The sequence below is a fragment of the Pimephales promelas genome, chromosome 4, assembly GCF_988280905.1.
Source record: "Pimephales promelas chromosome 4, fPimPro1.hap1.1, whole genome shotgun sequence".
In the NCBI taxonomy this organism is placed as follows: Eukaryota; Metazoa; Chordata; class Actinopteri; order Cypriniformes; family Leuciscidae; genus Pimephales; species Pimephales promelas.
Window position 1 is genome coordinate 26232174 of NC_142772.1, and position 17445 is coordinate 26249618.

A 17445-nucleotide genomic window follows, 5' to 3' on the forward strand; every position below is an offset into this window, starting at 1 on the left:
AACATGGGCCTGGAGAAAACCAAAGAATACATCACAAACCCAGACGTTGTACCAAAGCCCGTCTACGGAAAGCCTGGCCACTCTCTATTAAGTCCTATTGTACCAAATTTTGGTTGTAATTCCACTCGCTCCGATCGCCCGAGTGCAAAATGAATGGGAGTCTATGGAGCTGGATTGCTAAATTTGTCTCTTTCACCGATTGCCGTTGAGAAATCTCAGATTTGATTATAGGTTTTGCAAGTTCAACATGGGTTATAGGTCAAAAGTTGAATGAACGAGTACTCTGTGTCCTTTCGATTTCTTACAGGTTGAGTTGTTGTTGCCCATAACCTGCTAGCATTCGGCTAATGGACACTGATTGGTCAGTGAAGGACCCTGGGTTGCCGGAATCAGTCCTTGAACGCGCGCTGTGTGAACAAAAGCCAGGGCCAATGCCGTAAGGGGTCTGTCATAGTGATGACAATCGCGCGACTCTGTTGCTCTAAGAAGAAAGTTTGTGTTCGTCATCAACAAAAAAAGGACGAACAAATGTCTGCAAACTGGAACGAAGCAGAGACCAGGAGCCCCTCACTATCTGCGCTGCAGCTGAGATCGTTCACCAGCTTTGTGGAACGGTATGCGCATGTACATATTTTCGGCGTGTACATTACACGTCTCATCCTGACGTCATGTGCCTTTCCGGGATCTTTACGGATTGTGTGTGTGAACGCACTCACAGATCCCGGCAAATGTGAACGGCACCGTCCAAATGTGGACGGCAGTGTGAACCGTCACAGCAGCAGGTGGAGAGCAATCGCATCATGACTTTTGCGTAAACATACACGCCACTTTCAAGTCAAGTGGCATGTTAATCTATATGCATTTTGAGCTATTCACGTGTATGTGTGTATGTCCAACACCTGAGATGGGTCTCTCTGGCAAGGGTGTGGTTACCTGGTGCCTGCTTACATCACAGGGCACCACAACTTCCAATAGGAAAAACTGCAGTAGCCACTATTCAACCTGAAGAGGGCAGCACTCAGACGTTTTTACACCATTTATTGTAGAATTAAAACACTTTATAACCAAATGTCAAAACAATTACTTCAATCAATGAACAGCATTAATAAATGCCCAGCCTTACAGATCACTAACTTAAAAAAAATTGTTTTAGGGTTTAGTTACCCTCTAATAGAGAAATCATATGTTGGAATAGAGCATTGTTTGTGTCTGTGAGATTGGGACTTTTATTGTGAAAGTGAACCGAAGATTTGGGGTGAGGAGCTGTGTGTTGGCGCCCACACAGTTGCTGGAGATTCGGTTTCCTCAATTTTTTCCTGTTTTCACAGGGACTTTCTAGACAAGGCTTTCTGCACTGGGCCTGCAACAACAACTTTAAAGGCCCTTTAATATCTTCATCTACGAGGCCACTAGAGGTCAGTAATGCCATTCTTAATATTCCACCGTTCACAACTGACAGACACAAATTGTTTCTAATGTAGGCCTACCTCCACAGCCAAGTTGCCATCACCATCAGTCCTCTTAACTTATATTGGATATAATTTAAAACAGTTAATATACTTAATTATATTCAAAATCTAAATAAATATGAAGAATAGATTCTGAGTAGATTATTCTCTCTCAGTATTTTTTTTCTCATTTAAAAGTATTTACTCCTGAATAAAATTAATATTAAAAGCAAAATACCTAGTATAAAGTAATGTGAATAATAATAATAATACATTTCAGCCACGTAAAAAGCATAGCTTGTGCGTATTTTTAAAAGCTTGAGTTCAAATTCAAAAATCTTAATCTTAATCTTAATACAAAAGTGGTTTTGTGTAATAGTGAAGATTAATTAAGGCTATATACATGTACACACCATGAGCATATTGTCTTGAGGCCACTGGCGGCCGGAGGTAGAGCGATCAGGAAATTATGGAAAACACTTGTCCAAAATGTCCTCTTGTCCCCCACTTGTCCTCACCTCTTCGATGCAAACATCAGAGTGAATTGATGTTTACCTGATGGGGGAAAAACATCCTTTCTTTCTGTGTTGGACTTTAGGGCTTTTTACTCTGCATTTTTCACCTCTAAATGGTAAGGTTTATCTTTGGTCATGTTTATGGTATTTAACCAGTCCTTGCAGGAGATGTTATTGTAGAATCATTCAAGCAAGAATATGAGTGTGTTAACACACATTACTATAAACATATAATAATTATTAAAAAAAGACATTATATTTTTAGCAGCACATAAGAATTTAAAGTTTGCCAACAATGTAAAACATCAGAAAGCTCAGCAAAGATCATCATTGTGCAAAGACCACCTGTGATGTACAGGAAACTGCTGTATAGATGAATGTGTTTGTTGCTGTGGTTTCATAGGTTTGAGCAGAGATGCTCGCTCGTTTCTTTGAAACTGCGATCTCCAGGCCAGGCTGCACGGGAGAGATGTTGCACCAATGCAACAGTATCTAATTTTAGAACACATTCTGAAAGGTGAAGTAAAGGGCTAGGACGATAAGAAGACTTCCAAATTTTACGAAACTGGAAAGTACTCCATCCTCTTCTATAATGTGGCTTTGTTCCACTGTGAACTGTCTTAAGACTTTAACTATAGCATTAATAAACATCATGAGGACACGAATTCACACATGTGAGTAAAAAATAAATAAATACTGGCTACCTTATCACAACTTTGCATTCATTTGCATTTTTTTTTACAAACTATGATTTATTCACTAAAATAATGCTGTCAAAAACATACCATATTTTGTATATATTGATTTGATTGTGTCCTGACACTAATTCTTAAAATCATACTTTTTAAATACTATATACTGATATATTGTCTGTTTTTTGTTGTATATGTTACAAATGTTCGAACTTCGGTCTGAAAGGCAGAAGGATTTGAACAAGGTGAATCAGAAAGCTCAAAGGACACAGTGATGTTATATTGGCCCTTCATAGCAGGAGGAGCAACAATTATTATTTTTCTTCTTGTGGTCACAGTGTGTTGCATTGTGCGAAAACATAATGGTAAGTATATCACATAAATTCTGAATACATTTTAATTATAAACTGTTTGCATGCTTAGTAATGTAACATAATCTCTTTCTTTCAGAAATATCAGATCAACCATATTATGTGAACAGCCAGCAGGGTAAACTTATTTTTACAGTATTTTTCACACTTATTATTACAGTATTGTTATTAAATACTGTATTCCACGCACATATGCTACATGTGACCATTTTCAGTAACACATGGTCTTATGAATCAAATCAAGTTTCAAGTTTTAAAAGATGGTGACATCCTGTTTCAAACATTGTCTTTCTCTCATTGTCATGATAGTTCAAGATGCCAGCAAAAATCAAACCATCTATGGTGGGTTTGATGTGTATTTGTTGTTTTAACAAATTCTCATATAAACTGTTAGTAAAGGCATGACTATTTTTTTTCTTATCAGAGACATTATATTTATATATTTATCAATACAAATATTATATTATTCTGTTGCAGAGAATGATCAAGAGTTCAGAAAAAATACCTCCAAAGGGAAAAGTGAGTAATAAATAAATAAACTAAATTATGGAAATATTCACAATAAATTAAACAGTTTTTTTCCCGCTTTGCAGGGCGGTTTTCATCAGCTTATATCAACAGGCCTGAAAATAAGGTTGCAATTTATGTGAACAGTGCAGCAGAAGCAGAGGAGACATATGCAAACAGCACTGATAATGATTATGAAAATGTGGAGTAGTCTGAAGGGAACATGACTGCGGTATTCTTCATTCTTCATTGTGGGACGAAGTCAATTGTATAGGCTATACTCCAGTATATTTGACCAAATATTTTATTTGTCAAAAATGCCAGTGTCTTCTTCAAAACAGTCAATAAAATATTGCACTTTTGAAATTGACCTCTTTGTAAACCTTGTCCACAGCGCTGAGTCATGATCATTTGCTTTTAATTTAATAACTAACGATTTTTTTAATTATTTTTTTATCATTATTATTATTTTTTATTAATGCCATGAACAGAACAATACAATGAGACATAATCTTTCAAAGTGAAACAAAAAACAAAGTAAATAAAATAAAAAAAGAACAGTGCCAGAGGATAAAAAAATATACAGTATTACAAACAAAAAGGGGTGCTACATTATACGTATATCATATCTGCTTACAATGCTATAAGCTCTAATTGCCTTTTTACTTGTGCAGTTACAAAAGTAAACAATAAAGCTTAAAATCATTTTTAAAGCAAGAAAAATTAGGTTTGGAGTCAGACCATTTCATTTTATGAATATGAAACTTCCCCATCAGTATTAACAATTGTATAAAACATGCCTTATTTTTCTCAATCCCATGATCATTGAAGTGTATCATAATGTCAAATCCACTCAGCTGTAAGTCAATGGACATTTTTTTCTTAATTAAACGCTCCACATCAAGCCAAAAATATTTTGGTATGTATGCAATGGAAAAATAAATGAAAAATTGTTTCCTTTTCACCTTAATCAATGAATATTAATAAGTAATCAATATCTAATTTAAAACGTTCCAGTACATGCTTTACTGGATATATTCTATGCATTATTTTAAAAGAGACTTCTTTTACTTTATTATTAATGTAGAATTTATCCATTGTTCTCCAAGCATTACGCCAATTTACATCTCCAAACACAGATGACCAGAAAAAGCGAGCTGGAGGGTATACAATATATTATTAATAACGAATAATTCCTGTGATACTGTGTATATGACGTGTTATCGGTAATGACGTAACGTACACTTCCGGTTTGGGACATAATTTGAGCATTAATCCATGCACTGCAGTGTGGATGGTTTATTAAAACATAAAAGCAATCCAGGTAAGACACCCGACTGAATCCTCTCCTAAAGTTACAGTTAGATAATGCACGTGCATAACGAAAGACACGGGCTAGTTGCAATTTCTCACGTGTACCACCAAAACATTGATTAAACCCGAGAGTACTCTTTATGCTTTACAGTGTCAACCACTTTTACTGTCAAAATGTGCATGACATATAGTATAGGCTATAGTTTTCTTTGATGTGGACACCCTATATAAAAAAATAACTAACTGTTGACAAATTAAAGTGACTTTGAAAAACAAAACCAGAAAGTCTGAAAAGTAATTTCTGTTTTGTTCTGCAGGTGTTGGAATGGATAAGTTTGTTACTCGGCACAGAAAAAGATCAGTTGATGAGGCAGATGAATGGAAATCAGGGGAACCGATCAAGAAATGCAAAGATGAGTGTGAGGTGGAAGAGGAGTTTTCTCAGCCCATTCCTTGGCAGAAGTTTGAGGCCGAGGGATTGGATTGTGACTACAGTTTTCTATTTGAAAAAGAGGAGGCTGATCACCTTTTAAAGCAGCTAGAAGAGGAGGTGATGTATTTCACAGGTATTGAATGTGCTTTTGTATCATTTAGGCCTACACTAACTACACTTAAAAAAAAAGTTTCTGAAAGACGTCTCCGTACCACTTTCTAGTCCATGCTTAAAATGAATTAGTATAGCCCCATTTATACATACTTATAAATATTACTATTCTATATAATTATTATTATTAAAACGAATTTATGGTAATAAATGTTAATTTTGATTTGTTAAAATCTCCTCAGCCATATGCATGGTTGCTTAGCAGTTTGAAACTATACTTAAAAAAATATATAGTTGCAGTGTTATGAATTAACCGATGTGGCTCGGGTTAAATTAATCACTGTGGTACGTCTGGTCAGGATGCAATAAGATGCACATAGATTTCGTTGAGTACTTATGTGTGTGTGGTTATATAAGACAAATAAATAAACAATATATCAATATTTAACATCCATACAAAAATTGTTAATCAATAATAAAGATATTTCAATGGTTAGACAAATTTAAATTAGGCCTATTTAACCTAACAAACAGGATTTTTCTGATAACCCATAAACAATAATGAAATAAGATTGATAAACATAGAAACTTACTTTTAAATGGACACACACAATTAACATCACTTTATGAAATGAGGCGCTCTCGTGAACTCTCAATAAGAAAACCCTACTAATATAAATCTAACCTGAAGTGCTAAATACAAGGCACTTTGTAACATGCAGTGTTTTGCTAGTATGTAACATAAAAAAGATCCATGTTTGCCTGTTTTCACTTTACTTAAAGACATCAATGATGTATTTATAGAGGTCAGTAACTGTATTTTCACTCACAATAATTATTTATAAGAACACAACATGGTTATTAATAACATTAAGTATATATTCACTTATTTGACAGAAATAAATCTGAATTATTAAAAATGTTTTAACTATAATATAATAACTTGATAGCAATGCAGGCTGCATCTTTATAAATACATTCATGGAATCATATGACTGACTAATTAATACTTCTAAATCAGTGTATAATGGATTATGAGTATGCACATTGAAAAAGCAAATGCATGACTTATAATTGTAAGAAATAATATAAATGTAACTGTAACTGTACTTATAATGCAGTATGTCTTAAAGGGGTAGTTTAATGCTTTTTTTTCTTTTCATGATTGCATTTATAGGCTATAATTAGAGCCAGACCGATATATCGGCAGGCCAATATTAGGCATTTTCCAAACTATCGATATCGGCAGTTATATATAGGCCGATAAATGAATATTTCAAAAATAAAATGAAAACGGACGAAACACGCTTGAACCATGTCATGACTCATGAGTGTTGGAGTTGTATAGTTTGTCCACCAGAGGGCAGTCTACACCGTTCCTGTTGGCAACACTAGTTGAGTTGGTCACGATACATACCGGTACATTGCTTAAATAACAATTAAAAGAACAGCCCCATCAGTCCTCTTAACTCAAATAAGCATGACAAAATTTGTGACTATCATGTCCAGTTTTGCTGCTGTTAAATAAGCCGAGAGTGAAGTGGAATTAGCTAGTAATATTTACGTTACGTTGTTACAGTGTAGTTGACTGACTGTCCTTTTCACTTTTGACAATGTGACTGAAGTATTTCTTTAATAGCGCGTGACAGTTATAGCAAAGAGACGGATCATCTCTCCTTGGCCTGTTATATTGAAAATGTATGTTTTACGATTTGCAGTATGACGTAATCCATTGCTAAATTATGGCTCAGCATAGACTAGCTAACCATAAAGCTAGCTAATGCCACTATCGTCAGTCTGTTCTGTTGTGACAATAAAAGAATCAAGTTTCTTTTTAAAATGCATTATCATATTATTTTAGCTAAAACTCTTAAATAACTACAAATAACTAATGTTAGGGAAATCTGTTAATGTTTTGTTGCGCCTTTCTAAAATAAATATATATATATATATATCAGCCGATATATAATATATTATAATATAATATAACATGTCTTCATGTTTTTTACTTTTTATTTTTTTAAAGCCTTATTTTTCATGAATTTCACCTTTATTGTAAGCCGCTTTCTCCTCATTTGAACGACCGGTTGACTTCCTGATTCTATGAAACCACTCCATCAGAAACAGGCAATGGGCTCAGATTGGTTAGTTGCATGTCCGTCCATCCATCCATCTTCTTCCGCTTATTCGGGGCCGGGTCGTGGGGGCAGCAGTCTAAGCAGAGATGCCCAGACTTCCCACTCCCTAGACACTTCCTCCAGCTCTTCTGGGGGGACACCGAGGCGTTCCCAGGCCAGCCGGGAGACATAGTCTTTCCTGCGTGTCCTAGGTCTTCCCCGGGGCCTCCGCCCAGTGGGACGTATCAGATGCCCGAGCCACCTCAGCTGACCCCTCTCAATGTGGAGGAGCAGCGGCTCTACTCTGAGCTCCTCCCTAGTGACCAAGCTTCTCACCCTATCAAGGGATCGCCCAGCCACCCTGTGGAGAAAGCTAATTTCGGCCGCCTGTATCCGGGATCTTGTCTTTTTAGTCATGACCCAAAGCTCATGAGTCATGACCGTAGGTGAGAGTAGGAACGTAGATTGACCGGTAAATCGAGAGCTTTGCCTTACGGCTCAGCTCCTTCTTCACCACAACAGACCGGTACATCGACCACATTACTGCTGAAGCTGCACCGATCCGTCTGTCTTCCGTTCCATCCTTCCCTCACTCGTGAACAAAACCCCAAGATACTTAAACTCCTCCACTTGAGGAAGGATTTCTCCACTAACCTGAAGTGAGCAAGGGACCCTTTTCCGGCTGAGAACCATGGGCTCGGATTTGGAGGTGCTGATTCTCATCCCAGCCGCTTCACACTCGGCTGCAAACCGTCCCCGTGCATGCTGAAGGTCCTGGTGTGAAGGGCCCAACACGACAACATCGTCCGCAAAGAGCAGAGACGAAATCGTGTGGTCCCCAAATCTGACACCCTCCGGCCCCTGGCTGCGCCTAGAAATTCTGTCCATAAAAATTATGAACAGAACCGGCGACAAAGGGAGTTCATGGGAGTTTTTGCCTCCACGACCACCCGGGCCGCAGTCCGTTAGTTGCATGTGCTCCGGTCAAATGGAAATAATGGTGTCAATACTGCTGTATCAGTTTGAGCCAGAATCAGACCCAGAAAGCAGCGATGAAGAGAGTTTAACTTAATATAACTGAATAACTACTGTTTTTTTTTTTTAAAGTTACTGTTTTATAGATATAATGAACAACCGTTTATCTATTCACAAAACTTAGTTTACTCGGTGTATCATTTTCTTTAGGTGTGCATGTGGCAATGTGTTAAAATATCTGTTACAGTGATGCGTATGTAGATAAACAGTACATAAAACCTGTATACAAACCATACTGTACATTGATAACAGCAGCTGAAGTTTGCTCTTGTGATTACATATACTTTTTTGAACTTTATTGTCTTATACACACAAAATAGCTATATGTCCCCTAGGGAGCAGTAGTAGGTCAGTTAAATTAATATTGTGGTAGATAGCCGAGGAAGAGTCTGCCGGCTCATGCTTTTGTACTGATTGCCAGATAAACGCTACCTCGATGTCTGCTTCTTTATTACTATTACCCAGGACCCTACATAAAGTATACATGGAAAATACATTTACAAAATTTGAACATAATTACAAATTCAGGTCCTAAATGTTTGTACACGTTTGTCATAGACACACGAAATAGCATAACTAAGTGGCTACTAAAGCCAGCGCTGGCATTTTTTTGGCATTTGTTTACGTACTTGATAAAACTAAAACATTACGTCTGAAATTATTATACATCCAAATACATTTAAAATTGTTAAGTCTTTCTTACATGTTGTGGCCCAACAACTGCGGCCTCTGGTTTTATAGTTGGATCTGCTTCATGTTTTAGTTACACTTTCTTGTTGAATCCGGCATTGAATTCGTGGAGATTCCGGAGGCTCTCTTTTGTAAAATGCGCAGCACAGAGGGCTAAATTACAATTGTAATTTTCAGGAACATAATCAAACATAAATTTTAGAATTTTAGGCATTGTTGATGAACTACAGCATCCATAGGAAGCCCAAACACAGAAGACCTGACAGCTGGGTGAAAATAACACACTTTGTTTCGACGGCATGACAACAGCTCTCCACTATAACTCTTCCTCTTCGACAAAGCCGTAGAAATATGGCATGTCCCCTTTTTTCATATTCCGGAGGGAGGGTTGATGGGTTAGTTACGTATTAAACCCGGGAAATGTCTCGTTGTAGTCCCATTCGAGTCGTTTTTGTAGGCATTAAACTTCCATTTTGAAAAGACAACAGCAACATTACACACTATTTAAAATGGAAAAAAAAGAAATCACAATCAACCACCCCTTTAATGAATCTTTATAATTATATGTATATAATAGTAATACTTATAAGTATAAATTGTGCTATAATTCATTATAGGCTTCATAGAAAGTGTTACCGAAGTCTCTTATGCTTACCAAGACTGCATTTATTTGTTAAAAAAATTACAATTTAAAATAACTATTGTGTTAATTTAATATATTTTAAAATGTAATTTGCTGTGATGGCAAAGCTGAATTTTCATCATCATTACTCCAGTCATCAGTCACAGGATTTTTCAGAAACCATTCTAATATGATGATTTGATGCCCAAGAAATAATCCTTATTATTATCAACGTTAAAAACAGTGTTGCTTGTGGTGTTTTTTTTTTTTAAGATTCTTTGATGAATAGAAAGTTTAAAAGAACATATTTTATGTTTTGTAACAATTTAATCACTTTAATGCATTCTTACTGAATAAAAGTATTTGTTTAAAAAAAAAATCTTTCTGAGCCCAAACTTGAAAACAGTTTATATTGGCGTTACAGATACAAGAATCATACAGGATATGTTATTTAGATAATGTAACTTTATTTTTTATATTTGTACCAAATGCAGTGTGCCAGATTACGGCTATATAGTACTCCATCCTGTTTCCATTTTCTCATGTGACAAAGGTGACAAAGCTAAAGTACAAGTTTATGGAAAGTCATACCAAGTTCCAAGGAAGCAAGCCACATACGGGGATGAGGGACTTATGTACTCTTTCTCTGGAGTCCAGCTCCTGGCTAAACCGTGGACTCCCACTTTGGAACACATTCGAGATGCTGTTACCAAGGCAACAGGCCATACATTCAACTTTGTTTTGATAAACAGGTAATTCAACTCACTGCCGTTGACACATAGACAGACCTATGAGCCTGAAGTGCTGCATTACTTCACATAGAAGTCATGTTCTTTCAAAATGAGGAAAGCATGTTTATGGTTTACATCAGGTATAAAGATGGTCACGATCACATGGGAGAGCATCGGGATGATGAACGGGAACTGGATCCTGCCTGTCCTATTGCCTCTGTATCGCTAGGGGCTGTCCGAGACTTCATTTTCCGACATAAGGATGCACGAGGGGGTTCTAGCAAACGTCAGATTGAGCCTGTAAAGCTCGAGCTGGCTCACGGGAGTCTTTTGCTCATGAACTATCCCACAAACACATACTGGTATCACAGTCTTCCAGTCAGAAAAAAGGTCAAAACACCACGCATCAACCTCACTTTCAGACGCATAGTGAAAAACAGACAGAAAACTAGCATTAAAATGGACTGATTGTTCTCTTAGCATCTTACCAGGTATTGCTGTGGGCCATGTTAGTTGTTCTACCACAACTTTCTGTTAGTCTTCATGTTATGATTTATTAGTCTTTACACCAGATCATGGGCAGTAAAAATGTATCTAAGGAAATCAAGCTTCAAGCACATCTTTACTATTCAGAGCATATTCTGGCTTGATATTTGGCAACAAAATGAATGAGCATTCAAAGGAAATATTTTCTTTTATTTGTTTTTGTTTTTTAGAAAACCATTAAACTACATGTGGAATAAATAGGATAGACAACCATACTTATGTACAAGACATTTCTATTATAGACTGGGAAAGAAAAAAAAAAAACAATATGGTCCCAATGAATACATTTTGCTAAAAGTTTCAAAGATTGACCTACAGAAGGCAGTTTGGCGAAATACTGTGGCAAAAACATAAGGGTAGCAAAAACGTAATCGTATAAATATATACATTTTATTTTTCAAGCATACGTAACAGAGTAAGTTCGAGAAAGTCATACTTAGTGTTTACATTCCAGCACTGCTGGACTGAGTATGAGGTATTCGCACAGCTGTCTACCCATAACTTGCCTGTGGTACAATCTAATCAATGTCACCTTTTTCCTTGGACGACGACACATGCAGTCAGTACATTTGAATAGAGAAAAGAATCAGTCATTTGTCAATTTGACGTATCAAAATGATGCAATTATTGTAGCTCCTTACTGTATGTACGTTGGAAGGTTGTAGTGCTGTTGAAATGGCAACCAGCATTTCAAAGCTTGGTTTGAGTTGAGCATTAGTGAAAATTAACATTTTCGACTTACCTACTGTAGATATTTGAAAAACAAAAACAAAAAACAAATGAGAACCAAAATGTGTAGTCAAAAACAAGATGAGGAAAAAAAAAATCCTCTTCTCAGTAATACAAATGCACTCAACCAAGCAAGGCCTACGCTACAAGCTATGGTCTTCACAGGAGTATTTGAAGAACTCGTGACTAGTACCATTTGTAGTATTTTTTTTATATTTAGCTACTTATGGTGAAATCTCTCTAAACTACAGCAGCAGAAATCAATTACTTTCACCGTGATTAAAAAACAAAAAAACAAACAGTGTTGACCTTCCTGAGTGAACAAGAAAAGGTGATGCAAATAAAAAAATAAAAAAAAAATTCACAATCGGCAGTTGATAATGCCAATTTAGAAAAACTATGGCAGTTCCAGTGCCATTTCAATTGACGGTTCTGATCTTGGCAAAAGAAACAGCACGTGGTGATTGCAGGGCAGCATGAATTGTTTTAGGATCAGTACACTATCTCACAGCTTGATTCATTGCCTTAACTCATACAAAGACGATCCAGACATGCCCTTTACACTAAAACTGACCGCAAAAGACAGGGTTCTTGTGAATAGATGGCAGTAGGGATAAGTGTAGAACTAAAATGTTGTGATGTGTTTTGGGATAAGAGACTGGGATCACAAATGCATAACAGCTGGTAGAAAATAGTTAACTTTCTTCAGAGGAAGAGTCGAGTTTTCCTTTTTTGCTTGAGGGAGCCCCATCTTCCAATTCCTTCAAAAGAAACCACTGAGTCAGTTAACTGATCTCTGACTGAAAACTGTTGCTACATCTACTTAAATTATTACTTTTACTTTTTTAAACTTCATGCAAGTGACACGGTTAGCATGTACCTGGGCTGATTTGGAAGAGTCTAAAAAGTGCTCCGAATCTCCTTGTGACTTGCTGTCCCTTTTGGCTGTCCTAGACTCTGATGAGCAGTGGTTTTGTTCTGGAAAAAAAAAAGTGAAATTAAAATAATAATTGAAGGACAGAGAAGAGAGGATAGTGAGCTTCTAGAGGGCTAATTGCAGTGACTAACCATTCTTATGATCCTGACCAGAAGAAGGCTGTTTGGAAGGATATAGGTCACTTTTCATGTCATTGCTGTCACTCTGAGAAGCTGCCATGGGTTCAGGTGCAGGACTAGTGTTGGTGCTGTTCTCCTGCTTCAGTGGGGAGGAGTCTGCAATGGAGCTCTGGTTACTGTTATCATCTGTAGGTGAAAAATAGAAACACAATTAAAAAGGTGTGACAAAAGATTTGATTAAATTCTTGACAGCTTTCAAACAGTATATGACACGTTAATGCGTGGTTATAGAATAGCAAATGACATCAATTCAATTGGAGTGTTTCATCAACAACACCCTCTATTGGTTAAAGGGATAGTTCACTTTGAAATTAATTTTTGATATGTTTTAGCTTACCTCAAGGGCATCCAAGATGTAGGTGTCTTTGTTTCCACAGTATTTTCAATTTTGACATTTTTCAAACCGTTGTTGTCTGTCAGTCATACACTTGAGGCTAAGGGGGTCCACCAAAAAGCAGGGACAGAGAAGTCAAAATTAAACATGATTTAATGACTCGTACATGTAAGTACACATTGATGGCCTAAGACACAAAACGAGCGTTTTTTTTTTTTGGTGAGAAAACGAACAGTATTTATATCGTTTTTACCTCGTGTAATCGCAGTGACGTCCAAGTGATCTGAATCAGTTGTGCAATGTCCAACTGAACCGAACTCAATCAGTTCAATGTGGCGCCGGAAGTGGTCGCTTGCGTGTGACGTCACTCAATATTTACACTGAGATTTCAGAAGTTTTACCTTTTACTAAACATATTTAGATATACCAAAATCGTCTTCCATTGCAGTTTCCCATATATCTAAATATGTTTAGTGAAAGGTAAAACTTCCGAAATCTCTGTATAAACAAAGAGTGACGTAGGCGCGCCAGCGATCACTTCCAGCGCATGCGCAGACCGAAGCGCCCGTGCAGTCAGATCATTTTGTCATGGCTATGATTACAAGAGGTAAAAACGATATAAATACTGTTCGTTTTCTCACAAAAACCGCTCGTTTCGTGTCTTAGGCCATCAATGTGTACTTACATTTACGAGTCATTAAAGAGTAACTAAACACTTAACCAACTTTTTTTTAGTTAATGATCTGTAAGAATGGATCTTTATTAATACCAGTCATTGACTCGAGTAACTTTTTTGGCATTTGTTTATAAAGTGTTCTATTTCTACAATATATGGTGTAAAAACGTCTTGGTGCTGCCCTCTTCAGGTTGAACGGTGGCTACTGCAGTTGAATTTTCCTATTGGATGTTTGCGGTGGTACGTGACACAGCGGTTGTAGGTGACATAGGCAAGTTCCATACAAAGAGATGCGTCTCAGGTGCACGCCCCCCTCCGCTGGGCTCTGCCCACTTTTCCAGCATTTTTCAAATATTGCCAGTGGGTAGATTAAGGCTCTGACCAGGGGTTTAGTTACCCTTTAAATCATGTACATGATTCTCTGTGCATGCTTTTTGGTGGACCCCCTTAGCCTCCAGTGTATGACTGATAGACAACAACGGTTTGACTGAAAAATGTCAAAATTGAAAATACTGTGGAAACAAAGACACCTACATCTTGGATGCCCTTGAGGTAAGCTAAAACATATCAAAAATCTATTTCAAAGTGAACTATCCCTTTTAAGAAGGAAAACAGACCATTCAAAGCCATTAAAAGCCAATAATTATTCTTTTAAAATGGATAATTGGTGTGATATTACAGGTAATTTTTGGCATACTTAAGTATTTAATACATTCTTAGAAGTCCAAATAATCACAAATCTCAATTTGGTGTAAAAATAACAAAAAAAAAACTTTGTAATAATTGCCAAGTAACTGCACTTGAAAAGGCTGTATGAGCATTACTTTGAGATGTGATTAGGGTCTGATTACTGTCATGTCTGCACCATTACCATGCATATCCATCATTCCAGGAGAGGAACTGTTCTCAGGGGTCGTGACCTCAGAGCCATACTTGTTGTCATCTTTGCCTTTCTTCTTGTTTTTGTTCTTCTGTGTGACAAATAAATAAATAAAAACACACATTTGCAACTAAGCCATGTAAATAATATTGAAACATGTTGCAAAAATAATTGTTTGATTCGACAACTAAATCATGTAACGATCTGGGCCACAAGCAACAAAAACTAGAGGTAGACCGATTAATTGGCCGATTTTTGGCATTTTTTTTTACATAATCGGCATCGGCCAATATCCAAGTATATCAAGCCGATTATTAGGCAGGCATATCTGTGGGCAGCCCAGTGTTGTCGTGAAACACGTGTTTGACGTACGCTGCCGCTAGAGTCATTTTCCAGCCAAGTGAGCAGCAGACCTAAATATGAACTATCGTTTATTGAACACGTTCAGGCACAACACTGACCGTTAGTTAGTAGCTGGATTAAACATGGTTAAAATGCTGGCCAAGCTGTAAAACGTGACTGTATTTCACTGTAGACTAAAAGGTCCAACAGCGGGATGCCGTTGTCTGAAGAACAACAGACGGACGGTGCGTTGTGGTGCGTTTAAAGTTTTTGTAAAATATAATTTTCCCATCTGGTGGTTGTTTTTGTCCTTCAACAGCAATTTACTAGTGAAATACGTTATTGTTAGTTAAATAAGTTAAATAAAATAAAATAAATCTTATATATAAAAAATTAAATCATTTAAAGTATTTTTTTCTCCTTTTTTGTGATAATTAGGTTGTCCATTTGTCTTTGTCCGTCAACAAACAAAACAAACCAAAAATACATGTTTCAGGACATTTTTTGAGAGGATAAAATGTTTATGTTGAGAAAGTTTTCTATGTTAAGTAATTATCATTTCTTTTACATTTTATCTTTCAAATAGAGGTTAAAAACCAAGCAAATATCGGCCAAAATAAATCGGCAGTATTAATCAGCCGTCGGCCGACCCGGATTTCAAAAGATCAGTATATCGGCATCGGCGTGAAAAAAAACATATTGGTCGACCTATCAAAAACACATTTTTGGCACTAGTGGCCTCAATCTCACTATGAATTTACCTTTTCTAATTTAAAAAATAAAATAAATTATTCATATGAAAAACAAATTGAAAAAGATTAATCAGTTAAATTGGCAAAAAAAATTACAATAACGGTTATTGGTATTGACTAGAAATGCAATAGCAGAGCATTATGGTGATGAAATGTCACTTACATCATCTGACTTGGGCTCTGTCACTGGTACCCACTTGTAGATTCGTAGTGACGTGTCACCAACAGTCACCCATTTCTTCTCCCTGGGGATGTGCATGTTTTTGTTAGATATCACAGACAAATGAGACTGCAAGCAAATGAGTTTAACAGAAGATGTACCATTTAATCATTTATAGCCATAAGAAATCTCTGCAGAGATATTAAAACGTAGCCTATTTCCAGAATATGCAATGCAACTGACATCCACATAATAAACTATTTTTACTGTAAATATACACGAGGTTAACTCTGTACGTGGTGGACAGGGTAAAACAACACTAATTAAACAATTTATAATATTTACTTTAAAATCACTTTTCACTTTTTAATATCACTTTTTACAAGCTCACAGATTAGGATCATTTCAATAACTAAATGTCATTACAAAACTACGATTTTCATTATTTAATTCTATAATAATTATATTTCTTAATAACGTTTAGGAAAGATACTATTGTTGTGGTTATTGTTAACCTCATAACCATTTTGCTGGGGGGATTATTTGAAGTTGGACTGAAGTTTAACCACAACCTTCAGAAGTTTTTGGTGAGTGTATTAAAGCTCCGCGCTGAGTTTAAACCCCCGCGCGCGGATAAAACTCTTCTCACGCTCCGTCTCTCAGAAGCGCGAGTCGCTCTCTCTCTCTCTCTCTCTCTCTCTCAGATGAGATGAACTAACTTAGAGTAAAAAGCCCATTCATCGGCACTTTTTGTTTGGTACGGACGTTCGACTAGTTCATGTCAGCCCGTTCAGTTACTATTCAGCCGGCATTACAGGCTCAAACAGCAAAGCCTTCATGTGACTGTAACGAAATGGCTTCTAGGTTCAACCCACATAAACATTTAATGGAAGAAAAAAGCTATGAACATTTTTCCTAACTAATTTCTCAAACGCCGACAAAAACCCCAGGCGCGCGAAGAAACAGCACATCTGACTGAAATTGGAGTGGTAGAAACGCTCTCTTTCCTTTCATTTCATTGTTTCTCGTTGTCTCTCCTCCCCCACAAGCTGTCTGTACTGTTCGTTAACGGGTAGACGCTCTCTCTTACCATTTCCGCACTTTTTCAATTGCAGCCATAACCCGCTTGATGTCATCTTTCGCCCTGCTCCGCGTCTCCGCTCGAACCGACCTGCCCGACATTACTGCTGTTGGTAAAATATCTTTTTGCTCGCTGCCTGTTTAGACACAATGCGAATGCACACAGCACAGGAGAGAGGCGGGGTTTGTGCGCCTGCGCTGAAGCCAAATGCCCTCGAACCATGAGAGACACGGTCAATGCGGG

At 37.0% G+C, this 17445-nt stretch overlaps 3 protein-coding genes across 3 annotated transcripts; 2 read left to right on the forward strand and 1 right to left on the reverse strand.

Annotated features, from left to right (window-relative positions):
- The first annotated feature begins 1265 nt into the window (after positions 1 to 1265).
- On the forward strand, positions 1266 to 4460 carry LOC148981712 (uncharacterized). The gene is made up of 6 exons (XM_089130178.1): positions 1266 to 1415; positions 2882 to 3020; positions 3106 to 3144; positions 3336 to 3368; positions 3504 to 3545; positions 3620 to 4460. The coding sequence occupies exons 2-6, from the start codon at positions 2930 to 2932 to the stop codon at positions 3742 to 3744; spliced, it is 330 nt and encodes a 109-aa protein (XP_088986304.1). The 5' UTR covers positions 1266 to 1415; positions 2882 to 2929; the 3' UTR covers positions 3745 to 4460.
- Positions 4461 to 4628: 168 nt separating this feature from the next.
- On the forward strand, positions 4629 to 12160 carry alkbh2 (alkB homolog 2, alpha-ketoglutarate dependent dioxygenase). The gene is made up of 4 exons (XM_039687096.2): positions 4629 to 4857; positions 5165 to 5413; positions 10409 to 10607; positions 10727 to 12160. The coding sequence occupies exons 1-4, from the start codon at positions 4812 to 4814 to the stop codon at positions 11052 to 11054; spliced, it is 822 nt and encodes a 273-aa protein (XP_039543030.2). The 5' UTR covers positions 4629 to 4811; the 3' UTR covers positions 11055 to 12160.
- Positions 11504 to 17437, reverse strand: bcl7a (BAF chromatin remodeling complex subunit BCL7A). Its single transcript, XM_039687097.2, has 6 exons — positions 17212 to 17437; positions 16125 to 16206; positions 14859 to 14958; positions 12930 to 13103; positions 12742 to 12839; positions 11504 to 12622 (listed from the first exon to the last, which is right to left on the reverse strand). Exons 1-6 carry the CDS (start codon positions 17301 to 17303, stop codon positions 12557 to 12559), a joined length of 612 nt encoding a protein of 203 aa, XP_039543031.2. The 5' UTR covers positions 17304 to 17437; the 3' UTR covers positions 11504 to 12556.
- Positions 17438 to 17445: the final 8 nt, after the last annotated feature.